At 48.9% G+C, this 18,112-nt stretch overlaps 2 protein-coding genes across 5 annotated transcripts in view; one reads left to right on the forward strand and one right to left on the reverse strand.

The window, feature by feature from the left end:
• Positions 1-13,573, forward strand: part of EYA3 (EYA transcriptional coactivator and phosphatase 3) — a 46,674-nt gene extending 33,101 nt beyond the window's left edge. For 3 of the 4 annotated variants that reach the window (XM_009286645.1, XM_009286646.1, XM_009286647.1), the window contains 9 exons: positions 1,227-1,366; positions 3,238-3,321; positions 3,932-4,021; positions 5,840-5,898; positions 6,808-6,968; positions 8,568-8,682; positions 9,116-9,237; positions 9,517-9,617; positions 10,465-13,573. In XM_009286645.1, coding sequence (XP_009284920.1) covers positions 1,227-1,366; positions 3,238-3,321; positions 3,932-4,021; positions 5,840-5,898; positions 6,808-6,968; positions 8,568-8,682; positions 9,116-9,237; positions 9,517-9,617; positions 10,465-10,545 — 953 coding nt within the window. In that variant the 3' untranslated portion in view covers positions 10,546-13,573. The remainder of the gene's footprint in view (positions 1-1,226; positions 1,367-3,237; positions 3,322-3,931; positions 4,022-5,839; positions 5,899-6,807; positions 6,969-8,567; positions 8,683-9,115; positions 9,238-9,516; positions 9,618-10,464) is intronic. The other variant, XR_002086292.1, reaches the window with a different exon arrangement.
• Positions 13,574-15,648: 2,075 nt separating this feature from the next.
• XKR8 (XK related 8) lies at positions 15,649-17,562 on the reverse strand. The gene is made up of 2 exons (XM_009286648.2): positions 17,380-17,562; positions 15,649-16,602 (listed from the first exon to the last, which is right to left on the reverse strand). Exons 1-2 carry the CDS (start codon positions 17,474-17,476, stop codon positions 15,863-15,865), a joined length of 837 nt encoding a protein of 278 aa, XP_009284923.1. The 5' UTR covers positions 17,477-17,562; the 3' UTR covers positions 15,649-15,862.
• Positions 17,563-18,112: the final 550 nt, after the last annotated feature.

Genomic DNA, 18,112 nt, shown 5'->3' on the forward strand with positions numbered 1-18,112 from the left:
AGCAGATTTACCCATGAGAATTCATTCCTATTTGATGTTGAAATCCTAAGGAATTGACCTGTTATTTCAAGGCACTGGCCAGGGAATGGCCCGGTTCTTAATGTTTTCAGTGCCATTTTCTTAGCTCAGGAATTCTCCGAGTTCACCATTTTGCATGAATTTTCATAGGAATTGCAATGTCTCGTCCTCAAAACCCAGACTGAATTCAAGCTCTTTCAAGTCCCCTGTGCTCTCTGCCTTCCCGCTACAGTTCTGGTCCTATTTCTGAACTAGGTAGGCAGACATCGGGGATGTTAACTCTTCTGCCTGAACTGTTAATAAAGGATTCAGAGAGTATCTCCCATCATGGTTGTAATATTCTGCACATCAAAGCATTGATTTTTTTTTAATATTTTTTGTGCTGGTGCTTTACTCTTTCCCTGGGAGGGGTGTTCTTACCAGTAGCAGAATAGGCTCCATAATGTATCCCTGTCAGTCATGGCCATGGTGCTTGGCCAAGTCTGTGTCTCCAGGGCCGAGATCATCCCTGTTATTCTTTACTAATCCTTGGATAGGCCAATGGAGCTGTAGTCTAAGTATGTCTGTTTTACAGTTAGCACACTGTGGATTTGTGTGTGATTAACACACTCCAGATAACTCTGTGTACTGACTATTGTTTAACTGTTAGTCAAAGGCTTACAGTGGCACAGGAGTGAGTAGTGTATGCGGAGGTGGAAACAGCATGTGTTGTATAGTGTTGCTTGACACAAAAGGCATTTGACTAGTCCAGGAAGTCTGGGAGGGAGAGGCATCGTGAAATACTTTCCTTTCTGGGAGGGAGAGGCATCGTGAAATACTTTCCTTTGTACACTTATTCCAGACTAAGGGTTTCTGGTGATCTCTCAAGAAGTATTAAAAGAAACAATTGAGTAATAAAGCAGTTCCAGGGTAGTGAGACATCTGAGGGGTTACAGGCCTTAGGATGGAAGGTGCTCTGTCTTTGGCTTTGTAGTTGCGGTAGCTCAGTCCTGGTGGACTGAATTGAGGAGACAGAGCTGTTTTGAAATGATGGGACAAAGAAATCATGTTTTATGTTCTAATAAGGGTTCAACTACTACTGTATCAATAAAGCAAGATAACATCTTACCTTTTGCAAAGGAGGTTTGTGGCCAAATGCTATAAGCTTTATGTTGGTGTTCGTTTTGAGACATGAGAGGGGTGAGAGCTGTGTGATTTCATTCTTCTAGGAGATGCATCCACAAGTCCTTCATTATCAAGAGCAACAGCGAGTAAAGAGTTAGATGAGCAGGCAAGAAAAAATATCCCTGGGAAGAACAGGGGGAAGAGGAAAGCAGATACCTCCTCCTCACAGGACAGTGAACTGGAGGTAAGTAGTAATCTTGTTTTCTACAGGTAGCATTGCAGAATAGTGTGGTGGTGTAGTCCACCTAGTGTGTAGTCCTCCTCTCTTTCTTTTGTCCTATCTCCATGGGAATGGAAGGGGATCATTAGAGTCATAGAATCGTTTGGGTTGAAATGGATCATCTAGTCCAACCCCCCTGCTGTGGGCAGGGACATCTTCAACAGATCAGGTTGCTCAGAGCCCCGTCCAACTTGACCTTGAATGTTTCCAGGGATGGGGCATCCACCACCTCTCTGGGCAACCTGTGCTAGTGTTTCACCACCCTCATCGTAAAAAATTTCTTCCTTACATCTAGTCTGAATCTACCGTCTTTTAGTTTAAAACCATTCCCCCTTGTCCTATTGCTACAGGGCCTACTAAAAAGTCTGTCTCCATCTTTCTTATAAGCCCCCTTTAAGTATCGAAAGGCCGCAATAAGGTCTCCCCGGAGCCTTCTCTTCTCCAGCCTGAACAACCCCAACTCTCTCAGCCTTTCCTCACAGGAGAAGTGTTCCATCCCTCTGATCGTTTTTGTGGCCCTCCTCTGGACCAGCTCCAAGAGATCCATGTCTTTCCTGTACTGAGAGATAATTTGGGAAATTCCCATGACCCATGTTATCTGAGAACTGGCCCAAATGAGTTCTTCAGTGGTCCTTGACAAGCATCACTTAAACGTGTCTTGGAATCATAGTGGTGTCAATGGAGGAGACATCTGGGTGTCTGTAATACAGCCTCCTGCTCAGAGAAGGGCTGTCTCCAGCACTAGAACCATGTCTCACTCTAGCTGAGTCTTGAGAACCTCCAAGGTTAGGGATCCTATACCTGTCTAGTGATCTGTACCACGTCCACCTGGGGAAGAAGGTTGTCTATCTCCAACTGGAATCTCCCAAGCTGCAAATTTCCCCTTCTTTTTCCATGGCAATTTTCTGCCTGCCACTACTGAGAAGAATTAGCCTCCATCATATTTGCAGTTCCTTTTCAATTAGTTGTGGTCTGCTACTAGATCACCCTCAGTCTCCTCTTTGTCAAGATAAACCATCACATCTCCCTCAGCCTCTCCTTTAGGCTGCTGACCATCTTGACAGCCTTTTGCCTGCCGCTCTCTAGTTTCCTCACATACCCCTGGAACTGGGGATGCAATCTGGGGTTACTTTCCCAGTGCCAAGTAAGGTGAGACAGCACTTTCCTTCTGTCAGCTAGGCACACTTAGTATTCTCCAGCAGGCAGTTCATCTTATCCACAGGGAGAGAGCGCTGCTGGCTCATAACTGCACCTGGTGTCCACTGTACCCTCCAGCTCCTTCCAGCCTGGACCAATACGAGGGGTTATTCTACCCCACATGCAGAATCTGCAGTTACTGAACTTCTTCTAGTTCCTGTTGGCCCAGTTCTCAAGTTTATCAAAGTCCTTCTGTACTGAAACTCTGCTATTCCTCGTGGCAGCCAATCCCCCTTATTTATCATAACAAAGGTGTCTCTGATAAACACCAAGGTCATTTACCTGGTGCTCTCCAGATCACAGACAGTAAACTTCTACCCTAGTAGGGCTCTAAAGTTCATTAGCACTCTACGTTTTTGCTTTTATAACTGTAAAAGCAAGAGAAGCTTTTGAAATACTTTGACCAAGAGAGCCTTACTCTGAGCATCTAGTTGCAGTGTAGTGGTATATAAACTTCACCGCACTAAACTGAAAGAGTTTAATTGATAATGTGTCCAGCCTGTAAGATGAATACTGTTGTTCATACCTGTTAAAAGCATACTGCAACTAGCCACAAAATTAACGCTAAAACTTGCTCCTTTATTGTAGCTCAGTGCTTGGAATATCTCAACTCTAACCTGCTTTTATTCTCTACACAGCGAGTGTTTCTCTGGGACCTGGATGAGACCATCATAATCTTCCATTCACTTCTCACAGGGTCTTATGCTCAAAAATATGGCAAGGTAATGTTGTCTTTTCTGTGGAAGAAAAACCATATATGTTATGCAGAAGTAAATGTTAATCTTTGGAAAAGGAATAGAAAATAATATTTTGTTTTAAATATATAAGGTAATACTTTTAACTTGTTGGCAGTTTGAGGCAGGGAAAGAACACTAAATTTGGCTTTATACAGAGCTAGGATATGGACACCACAAACATTTCCCTTCTAATAATACAAGTCTTAAAATGTCAAACTGTTTTTACCATAATTGGGAATTATTGAGGTCATAGCACATAGTGAAAAGAAGTACTTTTTCTCCTTCAAAATATATTGAAGATTTTTGAATGTTTTGTTTGTGTTGCTTCTAAAAGTGCATCAGTCCCTGCTATGCAGTACTGAAGTGTTTTGTTAAATTTTGGGTCGCTGTATTATCAGAATGTGGATTTTTTTTTTTTATTGAGTTGTTTAAAATACTAGGGAAATTGTAGTTCACACCACTGAATGCAGGTGGAATTACATCAGGCTTGATATACAGTAGAAACTCTGTGCAATGTAACTGATTAAATATTTATCACAATTTACTTCTGCCTGTAACCACAGTGAATTTACATTTTCTCTTCTTGTTTTGCCAGGATCCAACTCTAGTGATTGGCTCAGGTCTGTCAATGGAGGAGATGATTTTTGAAGTAGCTGATACTCACTTGTTTTTCAATGACTTGGAGGTACATGGCAAATGTTTTTGAAAGGCAAAGCTCCACGTTACCTAGTTAGAATTACACTGCACCGTTTGTGAGGGCTATTGTGCTTTAGAGCTATGTAATGCTGAAACATAGCAGTCTGCCAAAACTGAAGTGGTTCTAAGCACAACCAAATCAAAGAGGTGTACTCTTTTATCTGAGACAGGCATTCTGCAGACTTCCAGTGTCATGAGCTCTCTTAGCTCTCTCATGGGTTTCTGCTTGAACCTGTATAAAGAGAGTGATGTCTGCTTTGTCTTATATTTTCATTATGGACTGGTAAGCACTTTGCTTTCACTGATCCTGTTTTGAAATGGAGACCAGAGATGTGGGGGAAAAAGGTGACCTTGAGAATGGCAGTTCTCAGGGGCTTTGACTAAGCCAAGGGCAGAATACAACTTGTGCATCTCGGCCAGTATCTCAGTAGGTTACATTGGCTGTGTAACAGCTATGAAGGATACGCTTCCGTAGACAAGCATGCTGTACACCTGGAGGTCCCACAGCACCCTCCATTTTTCTTTCCTGCAAGCTATCTCTGCTGCTCTCCCGTTCCCATCCTGCCTCAAGGACTTCTGATCAGCTCCCATCCTCTTTCATGCACAGTATTCTTTGCCAAATTAAATAAATCTCGCTGTTCTGCACCACTTCAACAGGAGTTGAATATAAATCTTTGCTTTAATCATGGCAATGCCCTCTGCTGTGCTATGGTATATTATCAGATTGTAATGGACACAGTAACGCGATCTATACAGGAAGGTGTGAAGTTATGCCAGAATCTGGAATTAAATGGTTGGAAATAGCAAACTTTCTGACTCATGTCATCTTTGATATGAGTCCACGAATATGGACTCATGAACCTAATTTGCAGAATTTATGGGACTAGTTTAAAGCTTAGGAAGGCTGAATGTGAACAGTGAACACTAATTGTAGGTGCACCACTGATATACATCGTGGGAAAACAAGATGGTTTTGTTGATGCAAATAGAAACTTAAATGAAGTTTCCATTTGTGGCTGCGACTACTTGCAACTGTGAACTTCGCAAAGGTGGTAATGACAGTTACCTCCCTGCCCCAGAAAAAAACCTCAAAACACAACACCAAATACAGTCTCTTGTGCTGGAAAGGTAGTCACTGATATGTTAACTATGTGATCAACAACAACACTTATAGCTGTAGGTGTTGGTTAGTAGCAGCAGTGGGAAATTCTTGAAATGTGGAAAATTCACTTCTTGTCCTAAGGTGTTTGCAGTTTATCTCTGGGTTAAATCAGCTGTGCTAAGCACCAGAGTCTTGGCAGTGCCACCATGCTGATGTTTCACTCCAGGGTTCGTGCTGTGGCTCTCCGGTAACGGAATTGACCGTTGTGTTGATGAAATGGAATATCAATACTTGACCAGATAATGCGGTCTTGGGGTATTTTTGGGTTTGTTTGGTTTGTTCTTGTGAAATGGCAGAAGGGTTTCAAATGACAAGTGAGCTTTGAGTCCAACCTATTTAGTGATGTCGAAGTTCCTTTTTTGCAGACAACTCGAAATGTCATAGAAACATGCTTTTTTCAGACACTTCTGGTACTTCAAATCACAGTCTTGGCAAGGACCTGTAGGTGCCAAGAAGTAAAACCTAGTACTGGAAGACAAAGCTAATGGAAGCTATGTATAGGTTTGTGGAGGCAGTATGGCATGGCTTACTGCTGTTGGGAAATGTGAGGGTTTTGTTTTATATCACACTTTCTTTAATCTGCAAATTTCAGTATATTTCTGGATTACAACAGTGTGACTTTATTTTTATTTTTTTCTTAAACAGGAGTGTGACCAGGTACACATAGAAGATGTGGCATCTGATGACAATGGCCAAGATTTAAGGTGGTGTACTGATGAATGCATGAAATGTGTAGCTGATGTAATCTGTTTTTTGTGGGGACTTCAAACCCAAATGGGGTTAAGGGATGGAGGTCAGCATTGTGCAGGGGATGAAACCTGGCAAACGGTGTTTGTTTGCTGGGTGGTATTTCCTTGAAGATCTACAAAACATTAAGACTTTCGGAATTATAATGTGAATTATATTGTCCACTGTTGAATGTTGCCTGTGTGCTCAATGACATGTCATGAATGGAGAACCAATGCTCCAAACTTCATGATCTTGACCTTTGAAAGTCTCCCTATGGTTTGCATCCCTCTGTGAGCTGATTTTGTACACTATCAGGCGGGGTGATGGTAAGTTTTCTCTTGCATTAAAGAGCTGAACTGGCTCATGGAAAGGTCTGAGAAGTGCCTGTCTGTCAGGGAGAAAGAAATACGGGGAAGTGGTGAAGCAGGACCTGCTTCCTGCAGTCATGAGCTGGTAAAGCAGCTCATCTGCTTGTGGAGCTGCAGCTGTGATGTAAAGACACGGATGTTAATGTTTGGAAAATACTATGCTGGGGTTCATCACTGCATGATGAGAACGGGGTTAGTGGGAAGGATGCTCTGTATCACAGAGGAGTGAGCAGTCAAAGAGCAAAGGAAGGTTTTGTAGTGGAGGGTGTGAAAGAAGAGTTGAATCAGTACATTTCAGTACAGCAGTTCAGAACCGGCAGCAAATGTAGTTGGATATCAGAGTATGTTGCCAATAGAAGTCGGCCTCTGCTGTCGGGGTGCAGTGGTGGTTGTGCAGAGTTCCTCTCCGAGGTGCTTTTCTAGCTGCTGTCAGAGCTGAAGTCTGCAACCCCGCCAGAAAAGCTGCAGTGATTCTGCTGCTGTGGCACACGTAACAGATCTGCTTTTCTGAAATAGCAACTACAATTTCTCCACGGATGGCTTCAGTGGCTCAGGAAGTAATGCAAATCACAGCTCATCGGTTGGTGTCCAGGGTGGAGTGGACTGGATGAGAAAACTGGCCTTCCGCTACCGCAGGGTACGAGAGATCTACGACAAATACAAAACTAACGTTGGAGGTGAGTGTTCACCTGCACCAATATCTGAGCACTAAACAGTTTGTGGTGCCAGACTCCGTCCTTCCTCAGAGCTTTTGCTTTCCTGAATGTTTGGACATGAAAAGTAACCATTCTCCTAATGCTAAATGAGATCAAATCTCTGTGGAATCTAAGAGGGTACATCTTCCAAAACTGAATGGCATGCCAGTGCAGTCTGAGAGTTATCATGTAGATAGGGGTGGTCAGTCAATCCTGTATCTAAGAGAAAATTTTGGTGCAAACAGTGTCCCTTTGCTAATTTTGTATGAAAGGCTGCCTGTCACTCTGCTTAGAGCGGACCTAAATGACTTACCTGCTTAGGAGGTCTTTCCACTCGTGTCTTCACAAAATCTGTCTTTCATCATGCCATTGTCAAGAAATACCGCGTTCACACTTTTGGCTGTTGTGCTCATAGTCTGACATGACATCTCTACCATCTGTTCACAAAGTCACTTAAAAACATCTAGTTTTGCTTCCCTTCCAATGCCAAAGTAGTAATAATGATGCAAAGCACAGATATCAAACGTAGATAAATTTTCTGTTTAGTCTGAATCTTGGCATTGACATCCCTGGGAAAAGGGTGCTGCTGGAGCAGCTCACCTGGCAGGGTGACTTGGCCTCGTGGATTGTGGGTTTGGATACCCTTTGCCTGCACAAAAAAAACTTGATAGAACGTTTTCTTGGACATATTATCTAAAAACCAGGTGTCCAAAACTGTAACTTTCAGCCTTAAAAATTATCAGTGTAGGTCTGCATTTCAGTATGAAGCAATTACCTTATTTCTGGTAGGGATCAGACCATTATTCCATATTTTGCACGTGGGAAACCTGGGTGCAAAGTTTTTCAGGACCTGTCTAAAGCCACATGGTAAAGCAGTTGGCAGCGCAGCCCACAATGAGTCCCTCCGTGGCCTCATTGTCAGAGGACTGGTGTACTTCAGGGCTGGAGTGAGGTGGGGGGTTTGTACGTCATGGCTGGAAATAGGGTGGAGAGAGGTTCAGACTCAAGGTGCTCCTTTCTTCTTGTATTTACTGACGGGAGCAGGTTTGAGTGTATGGGCTCCATTTCTGTCTGCTTTTAATTCAAAACTGGATGCTTTGAGAAAATGATATCTAAAAGGGATAAAAAATATGGGGATTAAAAAAAAAAAGGGGGGATTAAAAAAGATATCTAAAAGGAATAAAGTGGAAAGGGTCCTTGGGAAGTAGGAAGTCAGAGAGGGCAGGAGTTCCTTCCCCTGCCGTCTGTGGCCTCGGACAACACCTATTGCTGAGAGTGCTTTGTACAAGAGAAATGCATTTTGTTGCACGTATCCTGAGAAATGTCTTGAAATAATCAGAGAAAAGTATCTGCCCAATTCCCCACAGTCAGAGTCACAGATGGGTGTCTGGGCTCATCCGTGTCGCTGGAAGCTGGTTTCTCCCGTTGCCTTGAGACAGTCTCAGCTTTCAGATGCTGTACCGTGCATCACATCACAGTACCGTGTTATTTATTGCAGAACAGCTGTTAAATTGAGTGATGTCTCTCTCTATGTTAGACTTGCCAGCTCAGCTGGGAAAACTTGTGTTGCTTGCCTTGCAGGCCTCCTTAGCCCACAGAAGAGGGAAGCTCTGCAGCGACTAAGGACCGATATAGAAGTGCTAACGGATTCCTGGCTGGAAACTGCATTAAAGTCCCTGCTACTCATACAGTCCAGGTATGGAAACTGGAAATGTGTATGTTGCTTTCTCAGCCCTTTCTCTCACTTAGATTTGCATGCAGTGGTTTGTTGCAGCAGTGTCCATATGTAATACTACTGCTGCTTGTCACAGGTACTGGGAAGCAAAGTGAGTGAGTACAGGAACTCCACTCCTGAGCACCCTTGGGGATTTTTCTGCTGCAACATCTGGTGTTAAGAAGGTCCCCTTAATAGGGCTGTGCTCACAAAATTGCATTTCTGTGAGAGAATTTCTGTTTAAAACAAAAAACAAACAAGCAAAAACCACACATCAAAATCTTGGCCTAAAAAGCCTCTTGAAAGCAGGACGACAAAGCACGTGGCACTTTGGAAAGCCAAGCAAGCTGCCCAGAGTAGCCCTCGGCGCCACTGGCCACAGATGTGCTTTTACAAGTGTTTTTTTTTCTTTTAGAAAAAACTGTGTGAACATCCTGATCACAACAACCCAACTGGTGCCAGCTCTTGCCAAAGTTCTCCTGTATGGATTGGGCGAGGTGTTTCCCATCGAAAATATTTATAGTGCTACAAAAATAGGTAAGGGGTTGTGCTGAGTACCTGGCACTGAGGCATCTGCTGCGGGTTAGCTGGGATTTTTACACAGAAAATACAATTTCTGCAGCTGAGCAGCCCCCATGGCTGCTGTGGTCCAGCTGGCCATGTAATAGTGGTGGCTCCTGGCCTCACAAGCTGAACTGGGTGTTAACCCCTTCCCAGTAAGACAAGAACGTGTTTCTGTACTGGGAAGAAGGGACCTGTTCAGGCTTCTGTTACTCTCTGCCTAAGGCTCATTATAGTGGGGTTGTCTTTTGGCAGGTAAAGAGAGCTGTTTTGAGAGGATTGTGTCACGATTTGGAAAGAAAGTCACCTATGTGGTAATTGGAGATGGGCGTGATGAAGAGGTTGCGGCTAAGCAGGTGGGTTTCTAGCTCTGCAGAGGTGGGATGTGGGTAGATGCAAAGGGAAGTTACTGCAGCAGTCTTTTTATGCAGGGACTCTCTTTCCAGGGCTGAACTCTTCAGGCCAGGGGTAGCCAGGAGGAAACTTTGCCTTTGATGCAAGAGATCTTTCACTACATTAAGATGGGGAGTTTTCTGGCTCTTCGGGGTTTAAAGTTTCTGTTTTACTCTTGTTTAGGATTGTGTATAACATTGTCCCTGTAAAACAGTATCTTGATGTAGCATGTCTTGATCGTAGCCTGCAGCTATCAGTTAGAATAATGCAATTTCTCGGAAGCACGGAGGGAGTCAGGACTCGGTTGCCCGCAGTCAGATCAATACATAGCATCTACCATTAGTCTGAATTACAAACAAGGAGCAAACAGTTTGATTGATTTGGACTGACCAGGTCATTCAGTCATGCTAATGAAGGGCAGTGAAGTGCATAGATTACTGTCAGGACATCGTCTCTGCGTGCTTCATGTTGTCTGCCATGTGCCAGAGTTGTCATCTATGCAGGTTCCCTGGGAGCCCTGGAAAGGCTTTCCTGGGTGAAGTAGCAGCTCACAGCCGAGCGCTGAGGTTTCCAGCACGAGCATGCAAAGCAGCTGATAGTCAGTGCTGGTGCCCATCATAAACAGATGTGCAGATAAGAGAGGTTTCAGGTACCCATGTGCATATGGCTGAGGTCCTTCCTGAACATGGTATGCTCAGACAGTGCTGTCACAAACGCCGTATTGCACAACCCTACAGGTGTACCTTGGCCGCTTTCACCTAGCTGTAAAATCATTCCGATAAACCTGACTTTGTCATCTCTCTGTTACAGCACAACATGCCTTTCTGGAGGATCACAAATCATGCAGATCTCGTGTCCCTTCACCAAGCCCTCGAGTTAGACTTCCTGTAAGAAGTTGGAGCAAAGGCGTGACTGCAGCTCCTGCAAGCTCTCTCCATCGCTGGGGAGGAAGAAATCTCATACATTTGGGAACCCACTTTTCAGCTTGATGAAGAAAACATACCTAATGCAAACTGTACAGTAAAACATGACACCAGGTTATTTCCTCAGGAGTACAGGCCCTGCCAAGTACAAAGGTGTCATATAAAGAAGCACTAGACTCAGCAGAGCTAGAGCTTGTCTGAAGAAGAGACTTACAGAAGCCAGCTGAATTCCTCTAGCAGGTAGTCTCCAGAGGGAGAGGGTGATACAACAGCAGAAGTATTTGTAAGAGCCTTCTCCTTTCGATTCAGCTTAGTTGTAGAACCCAAGTAAACACAAAACCTTATTTTTATAGAAAAATACTGATGGCAGAGCTGAACCTCCCTTGTTTCGCAAAGCCGAAAAGAGCTATGTTTTTTTTCCACGGGAAATATTAATGAAAATGTCAAAAATACCTCTATTGCTGTGAAATGTGTCCTCTCTCCTTCCCTGGGTGTTCAAAGCAGTTAATTTATTACAATGTCCTTATGTTATTTCCTCAACATGGGATTACTGGAAAATAGAAAGATAGGGGAATGTTTCTGGGGTACGTGGTTCCTTGTAGAGGTGTTGGTGTTCTGAGTTGATCCCGGTGGCTTCTAGTCAATGTGCGCACAAGCCCTCTTAACAAGCAGGAGATCATTGGATTCCAGCTATCCATGACCCACACCATAGATCCCACAGATTTCCCTGTAAAGGAAAACAGAACTGCCTATGAACAGTAGATACAGCACAACACTATTGCAGACTGCTCAGATGTGAACAGAGTCCTCGTCTGGACTAGGAATAATTTGAGAGAACTAAATCCTCATGAATGTTACAAAGAAGGGTATGGTTATTAACCTTCACCTCTGCTTTCCTGACTCCATTTGTGAAAGTAAGTTCCTTTTAGTAGAATCAGATTCAATTTTCTTGTATTCTTCTTTGCATTAGCCTAACTACATCGTTAGAAACAAAACCCTTGTTAAGAGGGACTTAATTTTCTAAGACACTGTGACTTGGCAGCCTGGAGCACGCTGGCCTTGGGAGTGATGGTTACGCTGATTTTTCTGCTACCATCCCAGAAAAAAAGGCTGGAGTCAGTGACCTGCAGTACCACTAGCCAGAAATAGCCAGCTGGAGACTGGGGGCTGGCACAGGGCGCTGGTTTTGTGCCAAGTCAGCCTGTGTTCAGTGGTATCTGCCTCCTCCCTGTACCCCGATGGCACCAAATCAGCAGGTGCCTGGGGTTTCTGCAGAGAGGACAGATGTCTGCTGTGCCCCATCGCACGCCTCTGCTGCTCCTGCTGAGCCAAACACCACAGCTGCACCCAAACCCCTCCAGATCTCTGGTCTCCAGCCCAGCATCACCCGTCTGGGACCCGTGGGGGGCTGGTCTGAAAGCATGTCACTTCAGGGAGGACACTGACCCACTCAGGCTGTGCCCACAGGAGCAGGTGATGTGTTTGCTGCAGTCCTTTCATGGCATTAATTAATGAGGAATGATTTCCATCAGTGCTGGGGGAGTTGCTGGGCCAGCTCAGCACATGCTCTGCTCTGCCCCAGGAGTGTCTGTTCCTAGGCCAGCTCCGGTCACCACCACGGAGAAGGTGCGTAGAGCAAGGGGTTTGGGTCCCCAGAGCTAAGGGACTGGACACAGAGGTCTCTGTTTCACATGTTCCTAGCTCCAGTTTTGCTTTTTTAAAAAAAAACTTAAAATCAGAGGAGATTCTCTTTCTCCAAGGTTGTCACAGGAGTTGGGAGCAGTCTGCTTTCCATCCAGCTCCTTGCTAGTTGTTGGCCTTGTGCTCTGATCTCAGGCGGATGCTCCGGGTCATATTTCCCCAGGAACTCTCTGCTTCAGGAGCATGCCATCTGTGTAGAAGCTGCTGTCTGTGAGCACCATGGCCTCTCGCCCCATTAGAAAAATCTGAGGAGCCAATTTCTGCTGTGGGTGTTCCTGAACAGCTCAGTGGAGGGGATGTCTTCTGGCTGCACTGACAGCTGCTGCTCTGCTCACAGCTGCTGGCCCAGCAGAGCCCCTGGAGCAAGCTGGGGACGTGCTGGGTAGTGCTCAGCAGCAGAGGTTGAAGAGAAGCAGGAGCAGGAGCCCATGGTGGATGTTCTCCCATCTGCCGTGTACACAAGATGGTGAGCTCAGGTGTGTTACCAGGTGTTCCCACGCAGCTGGGGCAGCCCGTGTAGATGTGTGCTGGTGTTTCACAGCAGCGGGGGCCCGTGCAGATCAGGGAGAGATGCCACAGGGCTACAGCTCCATTACTGCGGGGTCCATAAAGGGTCCAGTTCATCTGGGGTCCCTGTGTTGTTACTGCATCAGCCAGAGCAGATCTGGTAGGAAGTGAGCCGTGCCCAGAACCAGCCCCATTGCTCCCAGGGTCTGAAATGTTACCAGAAGATCAGGACTTATTCGCAGTCACAGAAGATTCTGTGCTGGATCCTGAACATCTCTCTGCGGGTCCCCAGCCCATCCAAAGGTCTCCTGTAAGCGGGCCTGGGAGATGTCCCAGCCTGTGAAACAGCCTGTTCGGAGCACGTCTTGTACTCTGGCTGGCTGAGCTTTGGGATTAAAACCTGTGCCTTAACCTCCCACCATCCGGCGTGGCTGAGCAGCCCCTCTGCTTCACTAACGTCCAAAGCAGCTCGCAGGAGAGCTGTGCTGGCCCACGCTGGGAGGTGGGATGTGTTTTGCCCAGGCACTCCCAGCAAGTGCTGGACCCAAGGTACCGAGCAGCCTGGCAGCTGGCTGGCTTTGCTTTGTGTTTGTTTACTTTAAAATGTTTTAAGGAAATTTTAAGATGTCGGCAAAATTTTAGCTGAGTGTGGAACTCTCGCAGCCAGTGACGGTTCATACTGATATTTATACGATGTTTCCTTGAATGTATGTAAAGTACTTTTATAATAGGAGGTTGATGGTACATTTCTGTGTTTATGTTTAATAAAGGTTGACTTGGCTATTTTATTTTTTCCTCTGTTGGATGAATTTAAGACTTTTCCTGTCTCTCATGTGGCAGGAACAGCACCTCTATCCAAGCATTGATTTTTTTTTTTCTGTCTCTGTGCTCTCCCGTTACCCCCAACCCGGCTGTAGCTGAACTGATGACAAACCCGAATGCCTGAATGAATGCCAGCCTGCTGGCCCGGGGCACTGACGCCGAGCCTGCCTAGGTGCTACCGGCCTCCCCTCTAGCTTCACCGCAGCCGTGGAGGCTTTAAAAAAACCCCACCTGATCCACTAATATTTGCTGCCTCCAAGAGCCCTGGGGGAGATGTCTGTGCTGGCGCTCATGGAAAGCAGCAGGACGCCCCGGAGCCTGCAGCAGCCCTTGCTACGCTACCAATCCCTCGGCAGCGGGAGAGGGGTGAGCCCCGCGTGCTGCTGGCTGCAGAGCCTTTACCTGTTCGTGGTCTGTGTAATGGGAACTGTCCTATGAACTGGAAAAAAAAAAAATAAAGTCTTTATTTTCTATAGTCACTGCTTCAGCCTATTCTCTGACACCCCTGCAGTCAGTCCCTGTCCCCTGCGATGGCCTGGGCTGGGCTCAGTGGCACCGACGGCATTCACAGTGATGGTGCTGCAGGTCGCAGCACAGCCGCTGGCACAAGCAGCTGCCAGAGACCCCGCTCCTCTGGGGTGTCCTGCGGGAGCCAGCGGTGGAGGTTCCGACTCCCTGCCTCTGCTGTGGTGCCCAGGGGAGGCACACGGTGCTTGGATAGTCCCGCACAAACCTTCCCTTCCCTTTTTCTTTTGTACAAGGCCAACAAACAACCCTCCTCCCCACCTCTGCTCCAGTGCCACTGTCCTTGGCCACAGGCTTATCTTGTTATAGGAACAGCTGTGAAACGAGCATTTCAGCTACTCCTCCAGCTGCATCCTGCTGCCTCCCCCTGCCCTTGTGTGGGGAGGTCCCCTCCTGGGACAGGGTCCTGCCGGGAGGGTAGGTGACGGAGGCGAGGAGAAGAGGCCAAGGGCCAACGCTGTGGGCAGCCAGGATCTGCCACGGCTGCTGGCTGGGCAATGGAAAAAAGCCAGGGGCCATTTTGGGGCCTGCTCGGATCTTGGCACCAAGCCGGGGGGCAGCTCCGCCTAGGAAGCAGTGGGTGTCAGTGCCCAGGAGCCAGCACAGCCCCACACTGACCTCATCAACGGCCACCTATGGCTGAGAAACCAGTCGTGGCCAACTCCAGCCCGGTCATGGCGTCAGGAGCACCGCCCGGGGTGTGGTGGTGGGAATGCCAGCAAAGGGACCATGAGGTGTCCATAATAAGCCAGAAGCACTGAGCCATGCTGCAGCCATACACCAGGACACAGCAACTGCCCCCCCAGGAGGACGGGGTCCCATGGCGCTGCTGCACCCTGCCAGCCCCCCACCCCACAAACAGCATTTGCTGCTCGAAGAAGAAACGTGACAGTCTGGGGCAGCAGCAAAGGGGTGACCTGACCAGCCCAGGCCCCAGAGCCCAGCTTCAAGCATGAAGCTTCAGCTCTGCCCCTCTCTCAGCCCGCAGCAGGAAGGGAAAGGCAGGAAGGGACCCAGCAAATGGCAGAAGCAACGTTTCTGTCCATGGAGAATCCACATTGGAACGTGCTTCCCCATTTCTGAAGGGGAAAAGCACTGCCACAAGGCAGGGTCACAGCCCCCACATGCCCTGACCCTACACCATCCCACAAGACCCTCCCCAGGGTGCAGGCACCCCGCTGCCCCTGCCTGCCAGGGGCGGCCGCTCTCCCAGCACAGGGGACTCCCTGCCTCCTTCCCCATCCCACCCTGAACACAGCGATAACGGGCGATCTTTGACCTTAGCAGCAAAACAGAAGGAGGAAAAGCCTGGCTGGAAACAGATAGATCAGATAGCTGCTGCCAAGGAGGGAACAAGCTCTCCCCCACCAGCACCCACCTCCCCAAGCAGCAACGGCGGCAGCAGGCACAGGAGAGGCACAGACAGACAGAACAAACCATTGCTCTTTTTTTTTTTTTTTTTGAAAAAGCTAATAATAAATAACGAGAGAAGCTGACACGACAGTGCAGCCACAACACGCTGGACCCCCCACAAACACCGCGGTTCTCCCCGAGGGCACAGCCATGGGAGCTGTGCTGTGTGTTGCGGGACTTGCCGGGTGCTTGCACATCACCCCTGGTTTCTGCCTGGTCCCTCCAGCTGCCCAAAACAACAGCCTGGGGGGACACAACCAGGAGCAGGACTAACAAATCTATCATCTCCCTGGCAAGTCACTTTGGAGGAGCCGGCCTCAGACAGCAGACTCAACAGCAGCATCCCCATTCAGGAAGCGCTGCCCTGCTGGCCGGGAGATGGGAAACTGGGTCTGGGCCAGCCACTGCATCCGCCTGTTCACAAGGTCTGGCACCGAGAGCGAGCGAAATGCCAGCCCATCGCTCCTCGCGTTGGCATCCACCTCGTCATAGCCACGTTCTTGCTGCGCCTGCACATTGGGGTGCAGCCACTGGTAGTACATGACTCTCAGCGCCAGCCCCAGCAGATAGCAGGGCAGGGTGGCGGAGACCACCGGGACGAGGTACGAGTGCTCGTCAGAGGGGGACCGGCACCAGAGCCAGGAGAGGGCCAGCAGCGTGCTGTCCACCAGGATGAAGCCGTGATAGATGATGCTGCGGTACAGCGTCCTCCCCTGAGCCACATTGAACCAGCTGAAGTAGAGGATCACGGCCACCATGGCCCGGTAGAGCTGCTCGGGGCCAGGCGACTCCATGAAGTCTGTGCCCTGCAGGCTGACCCAGACGAACATTGCCAGCCACACGAGCGGGAAGTGGACAGCCACGCCATAGGGCCAGAGCAGGGCAAAGAGGGCGACCGCGAGGATGCGGGGGCAGATGAGGAAGAGGTTCCACAGGAAGTAGACGATGGAGGAGCCCAGGCTCAGCCCGTACTTGTCCTGCAAGAAGGAGCGCAGGGACTGGTGGTAGTCCAGTAGAGACCAGGTCACACACAGGAACGCAGTGCAGATCCCCAGTCCTGCAGACACAGTGGTGGAGATGCTGAGGGCAGATTGAGGGGGACCCAGCCTGGCTCAAACCTCCCCCTGCCCGGCATTGCTAAAATGAGCTTCCCACCAGCTTGCAAAGCAGCTGCTGCGGAGGGTCAGAGCCTCAGCACCTGTCTCTCTCCCGCGGCGTTCTGCCCTCCCCGAGGAGGAGGCTGGTGCCTGGCCTTGCCCAGGAGGTGGGGAAGAAGCAACGGGACCGAGCAGCTCTGCAGAGCCCGTCTCCCAGCCAGGGAAGCCCCCAGCCCACACGGGCAGGAGATGAGTGCTGGCTCCACCCAACCAGCGCATGGTTGGGCTCCCCGTTTCATTGCAGTGACACTTGCTCCCCACCCCAGGACGGGCACCAAAGCACCTCCTCGGTGGCCTGCGCTCCACCCTCCGTCCACATGCACAACAGCATCTCCCCACTCCCCAGCAGGCTCCTGATTTCTCTCCTGACCCTCAGCCTCTCCTGTGGCACATAGAGGAATGACGACAGAGGTCCTCCAGCTTCAACCCTCCCAACCCAAGCTCAGCATAGTCCATTGGGGCATGCGAGCGCAGGACAGGGGTCCACCCTCCTGTGTGTCACATCAAGGGAAGGAGTGACGTGGGAGAAGAATGACACCTCAAGTAAGGACAGATGAACAGTGTCCTGCTGGGTCCTGCAGCCCCTGGACAGCCCATCTGGTCTGTCCCATCCAAGTCTGCTCTGACCTCAAGCCTGCACCCCCGCAGCGCTCCCCCTCTGGCCCCAGACCCCTCACCCTGGGAGGGCTCTGCCTTGTTTGTCCGCAGGATAACGTAGAGGAGCAGGGTGAGCTGCGGGGTGTTCTCCAGGAAGGTCTCGAAGAGGCGCAGCATGCTGATGTCGTGGGAGAGGAAGGCTATGCGGCTCTGCTCCTCCTCCTCCTCTGCCTTCGCCCAGCACACCTTCCAGCCTACCTTCAGAGCATGGAGGCACCTGTGTGGGGACCCGGCCAGTGGTGAGGGGCTGCTGGGTGGCAATGCAGCACGCCACCTGGCAGGTCAACTTAAAACGCTCCGATTTCCTCATGCTGCCCTGGCAGGTCAACTTAAAACGCTCCGATTTCTGCTCAAACCACTCCCTTCCCCTTCCCAAGCCAAGCACCGCAGGTGTCCATGTGATGCCCAGCCGCTGTGTGAAGTTCAAGCGTGAAACTGAGCATCGCCCTCGGTGGAAGCAGATGGATTATTTCCTTCCCCTGGGAGGGGAGGCACGGTGCAGCCATGCTGCTTCCCCAAACAGCCGGGAGAGCTGAGGACGGGACAAGGTTTCAGGGCATTCACCGCTCCCGCAGGCTCTGACACCCAGCCCTGCTCGGTTTGGCAGGAGGCCTCTGGCAGCGGCGACAGCACCGGGAGACGGAGCAAAGCCGGTGCTTTGGGACATGGGTGGGAAACTTCAGCTGGAAACCAGCGCGTTTCCACCTGGCTCCAAGCCAGGGCTGGGCCAAACCGCTCTGCCCGGGGAGCCCC

Source organism: Aptenodytes forsteri, unplaced genomic scaffold (genome assembly GCF_000699145.1).
Source record: "Aptenodytes forsteri isolate BGI_AS27 unplaced genomic scaffold, ASM69914v1 Scaffold40, whole genome shotgun sequence".
NCBI lineage: Eukaryota > Metazoa > Chordata > Aves > Sphenisciformes > Spheniscidae > Aptenodytes > Aptenodytes forsteri.